This window comes from Nuphar pumila, chromosome 17 (genome assembly GCF_984573655.1).
Source record: "Nuphar pumila chromosome 17, dmNupPumi1.hap1.1, whole genome shotgun sequence".
Taxonomy (NCBI): domain Eukaryota; kingdom Viridiplantae; phylum Streptophyta; class Magnoliopsida; order Nymphaeales; family Nymphaeaceae; genus Nuphar; species Nuphar pumila.
The window spans coordinates 83,461,379-83,467,446 of NC_143265.1; the positions used below are offsets into that span (position 1 = coordinate 83,461,379).

At 39.3% G+C, this 6,068-nt stretch overlaps 1 protein-coding gene across 1 annotated transcript; it reads left to right on the forward strand.

Moving 5' to 3' along the window:
* Window positions 1–333: 333 nt before the first annotated feature.
* On the forward strand, window positions 334–5,685 carry ORG4 (OBP3-responsive protein 4 (ORG4)). The gene is made up of 4 exons (XM_089992770.1): window positions 334–1,345; window positions 4,768–4,920; window positions 5,106–5,281; window positions 5,437–5,685. Exons 1-4 carry the CDS (start codon window positions 1,214–1,216, stop codon window positions 5,531–5,533), a joined length of 558 nt encoding a protein of 185 aa, XP_089848896.1. The 5' UTR covers window positions 334–1,213; the 3' UTR covers window positions 5,534–5,685.
* The last annotated feature ends 383 nt before the right edge of the window (window positions 5,686–6,068 follow it).

A 6,068-nucleotide genomic window follows, 5' to 3' on the forward strand; every position in this document is an offset into this window, starting at 1 on the left:
TCAGACTAAAAAGAGCTAAAAAGAACAAAACAGACAATCGAGTCTAAAACATATACTTTTCAGGTCCTTAGTTCATTTATTTCTATTTTATTTAATCTTTCGATTAGTGCCTATACACATTTGATTCTTATTTGCATACCTGAATCTGCGACAATGCCACTGCAAAAATCGAGAAATGATTTAAATGATTAGATTTTCATCTATCTATTTTTTATGTTGATTATTTTCCATGTTTGATATAGATAGAGTTTCTCTGTATAAATATGTTGGTTGAGAAGTTGAATAAAATAAAAAAGAAAAAGGAGTGAGACTTTTTTCATGAATGCAGAATCACCACGTATATCAATGTTTTTTCTCCTTTTTTTCTTCCTAAATTCTGATTATCGATGTTTTTCCTTTATTTTTCTTCCTAAATTCTGATTTTGTTTTTGTTCAATCCATTATTCATTTTTCACAACCCAGGTTTGAGTTAGATTTAACATAAACGAGATCGGAACTAATCAGATCTAAATCCAAACTGGATAAGCTCACTTGGTTATATGTTTGTTTGCATCTCATGTGATTTCAAGGTAGAATATGTGATTTAAAATCAATAGATATAATTTTACTTCCTCTAAAAAAAAATGACATGAGATATGAGTAAATTCACCTCAAATATGATTTCAAATCACTTTCTGTTTGTCATGCTTATTTTGTATGTTTGGTTAGCTGTGCAAATGAGATTTGTTCTCTCGCTTGGATGAGAGAATGACTCACATCAGACGTTAGGAAACATAGTCCATTTTAACTTTTTTTTGAAAAAAGAAGAAGAAAAGAAAGGCACTCGTTTTGCCCAAATGCCACAGGTTCAGTTTTCAGATCCGTACTCGCCTCATATCCGACCCGCTTGCATCTCTATGTGTACCAAGAACCAACGGTCCAGATCTTTTGCGTGTTTCAGCAGACCCAACAAAAGGGCAAGGGCAGACTTGCTGAGGGCCTTCGTGCCTTCGATCAACAGTCGCTCCCTGACTGCGTCTTCCTCACTGCAACGTTAACGTAACGCCTCTCTCTCTCTCTCTCTCTCTCTCGATCGAGGAATCCTTCTTCTCTCCGATTCGGAGATGAAATAAGTGGTTGTCATCCACTTCCTGTTGGCTCTTTCGGGAACAGTAGCAAGGTGGGTTGCGTCAAAATAGGCAACCCTCCTATGTGGAGATACGCACATTTCTAGATGGCATCTGGCTACGAAGAAGAAGAACCGGCCTCTTGGGGTGATCTCTATTCCATAAACCTGGTACCTTCAGAGATCTTCCTGAAGTTCAGGAAGGAAGTTGAGGGCTTCCGTTTCGGCTTGAACCTTGGGGTACGTAATATCTCTTGATGATCGTTTCATGCCCTCTCCATGCTTCATCGAGCTCCCCCTTTAATAGAAGCACTGGAAATTCTTGCTTTTTCTCGTTGGATTTATAGATTTCTATCATTCTGCATATGTCCATAGAGTCATTCAATATAATCATCTGTCCAATATGTCCATAGAAATAGATTTCTCTGTTTCTCTGTTTAAGTTGTAGTTCTTTGGCTTCTTATTTAGTGGTTTTGGGGTCTAGTTTGGGAGGGGTTTGCATCATCATCAATCATCATGTCGAGCATGCCCAGGGCCGAGCGCTACCTCCTGAAGCAATGGAGAGGCGTGGTATTCCACGGGAGAGGTTCCCCCGCTTTTGTTTGTTGCACTAAATAAAAGCGGGGGGTCGTGGCGCACTTGTTTCTGTGCGGTGGGCTTACATTGATTCTCTCTCTTTCTCTCTTCCTCCCTTGTTCTCTTCCTCTTTCTATACCCTTTCACCCCTTTTTCTCCTTCCTGTCTCTTCCGAAGGAAGAGCATGGAGGAAAGGGAGGCGTAAAGGTGAGGGAAAGGGAAGGGAAAGGGAAGGAGAGGGGAGGGAAGTGAAGGGGCTCCTTTGGCCGCGCTGATGCTTTAGTATTTGCATATCAGGCGCGAAGGATAGCCCTACAGTGCACATTTCTTTCTTTCTTCTTTTTTTTCCTTCTTTTTTTCCGTCTTCCAAGTCTCAACTCTTCTTTCATTGAAAGCTGAAAATTGGGACTTTTTTGGTTAATTTCTCCTTTTCTCTTTTGCTCTATTATGTAAAAGAGACGTACAGTTTCAGCACAAAAGTTCACGCGATATTTGGTTTGAGGTTTTCCTTTTCTTCTTATTTTTCTCCTCTACTGCAATAAGACGAAGCCAACATTCTTATGCTTGAGAACATTGACTATTATATTCATTGGCATAAGAAGGCCTAAGCTTTTTAGGGCTTTATCGCCTCTCCGGCCATGGCGAAAATGGCTGTTTCATACGATTGTCTAAAACTTAACTTTTTCCAGTGTGGGCGATGCTCTTTATCTCTTTGTTACAAATTTCTTTTTGTGGCGTTCCTCGTTTTTTCTTTTCTCATTAAACAAATGAGGCTCAACCAGAAGGCTTTACGTAGGGTTTGCAAACGTCTGATTTATTTGACAAGTGTGAAAGTTTTCCTCCCCATTCCTCTAGAAACATTTCTGAGCTATTTTATAGAGTGGGTAAACTCTCAGGGGTTTGCAAAAGTGCCCTAATTCTCTTAAGTGTGAGCATAACTGTCGACCAAAAGAAGAAGATTTTGATTAATGTGTATACTAAATAAACATGTAGATGTAAGGAGGGAGTTCCCCCTTTTATGGGACATTATTTTGCATTTCTAGGCAATTCGTATTTTTAATGTATTTTGGAGTAAGGGTTGATGGTTATACCTTTCCACTAGAAACTTTACTACATCTTAGTGTTCGCCCTTTGTACCTTACTAATTATCAGTTCTCCCGTCCATATTATTGCTAGGCTCTATTAAGAAGGTGGGAGTAGAAACTATTTGGATGGACTTATTTGTTGTAATTATGTGCCGTCACTGCCGTGTGAAACTTGAAAGGTTATCCTCAGTAATGTGCGGAATGGGTGTATATGCACCATTTTATAGTGTAACATTTTTCATGCAATAATGGCAGGGGTAAAATAATATTTAGATTCTAATAAGTATCTTTGAATTGTTGTATCAGTTTTAAAAAGTTTTTAAAGAGATGATATTTTTCATGATTACCCCTGCTGTTGCTTTTATAATATTTAGGATTAGGATTACTTTCTGTCATGCTCTTAGATTTGGTCCGGCTTGCTACTATTAGAGACTAGAGAGAGAGAATAGATAAGATAGAAGATGCAGGGTTCTGCAATTGTTATTGTCTACTTTCTTTCTTTCTATCTAATCTCTCTTTTTTTCTTTTTCTTTTTGATAGGCAAGCTGGGGTTAGGCAGACCCCTACCAGTTATACAACAATACCATTGGGATTCGAACTTGCAACGTCCCAACACAAGGTGACGTGCACTAGCTGCAACTACCAGACAAGCAGAGCCCTTTGGCTCTTATTTAAAGGTTTTAGGGCTTACTGAGAGGAATTTGCATCATCATTAATTATCATGTTGGGCATGCCCAGGGCCGAGCGCTACCTCCTGAAGTAATGGAGAGGCGTGGTATTCCACGGGAGAGGTTCCCTCACTTTTGTTTGTTGAACTAAATAAAAGTGGGGGTCGTGGCGCACTTGTTTCTGTGCGATGGGCTCACATTCATTCTCTGTCTTTCTCTCTTCTCCCTTACTCTCTTTCTTTCCTTGTATCCGGTCTCCCCTCTTTCTCCTTCCTCTTCTTCCCAAGGAAGGGCATGGAGGAAAGGGAGGCATAATGGGGAGGGAAAGTAAAGGGAAGTGAAAGGGAGGGAAGGGAAGGGGCTCCCTTTGGCCATGCCGTTGCTTTAGTATTTGCAGATCGGATGTGAAGGATGGCCCTACATTGTACATATCTTTCTTTTTGAAGTTCTCAGAAAAAAGAAAAAAGCCACAAGGGCTCCACTCATCTGGTAGGGACTACTTGTGAATGTCACAAGTTAGAAACCCACGGGCGGCGTCCCTTGCCCCAAGGTCAAAGCTGGGTGTACTCCCTGGTGGGCAGGGGAGACCTCAAGGGTTTTACCAACCGGAGGCCAGCCAATTTGCGGTCGGTGATTGGTGGTGGGGGTGGGGGGGGGGGGGGCGGGGGTTGAGACAGGAAAGACTTTGTATTATATTCTTTTATTGCAATGAGGGAAAATAGAATGTAAAAAGACAAGCTAATGCAATTGTGGTATTGTTATCATCACAATCAACAACTACCAAGTTAAGGAAGTAAAATATCCTAGTTATCAAATATATGATGTACCTAATTGCCAATTATGCACTCCAACTTTGTCACACTCCATTCTTGATTTTCATTTGCACTTTTGAATATGCTTATCTTCTTTTGATATGGAGTCAGTGATTTGTGTGTGTGTGGGTGGGGGGGGGGGGGGGGGTGGAGAGGTTCCTTTAGAATATAAAAAAAAACAAATACAAAAAATAAAGAGATATTTGTGAGCGATGCTCTGATCTGATGATGGTAGACATGAAAGTCTTTGTCTGTGTATTCTTTTATTGCAATGAGGGAAAATAGAATGTAAAAAAGCAAACTAATGCAATTGTTATCATCACAATCAACTAGTAAGTAAATGAAGTAAAATATCCCTAGTTATCAATTATATGATGTACCTAATTGCCAGTTATGCACTCCAACTGTCACACTCCATTCTTGATTTTCATGTGCACTTTTGAATATGCTTATCTTCTATTGATATGGAGTCAATGCATCTTAATTTTAACTTTCCCTATAACTCATGTCTTTGGTTTCAGTTTTATAACTTTCAGGATAATGAGAACCATGTGAAGTTGGTACTAAAGCCAGCAAGACCTGAGAGACAATGGAAGCTGATGTATGAGCCTAAGTATGGTGATATACGATTTTTTACAAGAAAAATTCCAATAACTCAATATTTTTCTCTTCAGGCATGCTCTCTCTCTCTCTCCTAAATTATCTATAAACAACACCTCTCCAGAAAGAACAGCATCCATGTTTGCTAGGAAGATGCTTTACAAATCATTTAATTTCAATGATCTAATTATTTAACTCTATAATCATAATGGTTTGTATTTTTGTTTTCATGGTTTAACTTAATCTAAATGCTCCCCAGATTGGTATAGGTCACAATTTTAGTTGTCATACAACTGGCTGGAAATGGAAACTTTCAACATGCTTGGGAGGAGATGGTGTCTCACAAATCCGAAATAAAACCTCTACATGTGTTTTCCCTGGTATGGATATTCGATTTCGTTGGAGAGCTGAATACATCCTTCCAGAGATTCATGGGTGAGCATATGAGCTGTTTCTTCATTTTCTTTCTGATAATTCATTCTTTCTTTGTTAAATAGTTTACAGAGAAGCACATGTTTAGGACAATCAAATGGATCAAACCCAATTAGTTTGGAATCTCCTTAAGTTTTAATAGCGATTGTTGATTCCAGGGCCATTGGCACCGGGGAGCCAGTCATCGATTTGAACTATGGCCGTCTTTATGCATCACTTGATAGAGTGGAGGCAATACTGACCCATACCACATGATTTTACTTTGTACTAGAATTGGGTTCAATCTCTTGTGACACTGCGCAGTGTCTTCAAGTGCCATGTCATTTTTTATTGTTGCGTTATCATTTTTACTTGTACAGTTCTACCTGGATGAGGTTGTCACATATTAAGGATACTTTCATTACTGTTGAAAGCAGAATGCCATGGTTTGCATTTCCATTGTTCTGTTTCCGTGATGAATGGTAAAATGCGTGTCAGATCTCCATGTAGAATGGGTTGGGGAAATGAAACCTGGAAAGCGACTGATTACTCTGGTTTCCAAGATGGCCAACACGCACTAATTGTAATGCCTCCTATTCTCAAAGCAGAATGATGAAATTGGTTTCCAAGATAACCAACAAGCACTAATGGTGTAAGACCTATTCTCAAAGCAGAATAGTTACTCTGGTTTCCAAGATAACCAATCACGCTTAAATGTCTTTTTTATGAGTGACAGCACGCACTATATGTAAGGCCGTGCCTTGTAGTTAAGGGGATTAAGAATAGAATGTTTTTTTTCTTGTCTGATTTT

Excerpts from the sequence above, each read along its gene's own strand:
- ORG4 (XM_089992770.1), top strand. The coding sequence starts at position 1,214 with ATGGCATCTGGCTACGAAGAAGAAGAACCGGCCTCTTGGGGTGATCTC. Across the intron at positions 1,346-4,767 it reads GTTTCGGCTTGAACCTTGGG|TTTTATAACTTTCAGGATAA; the intron begins GTACGTAATATC and ends CTTTGGTTTCAG. Across the intron at positions 5,282-5,436 it reads ATCCTTCCAGAGATTCATGG|GGCCATTGGCACCGGGGAGC; the intron begins GTGAGCATATGA and ends TGTTGATTCCAG.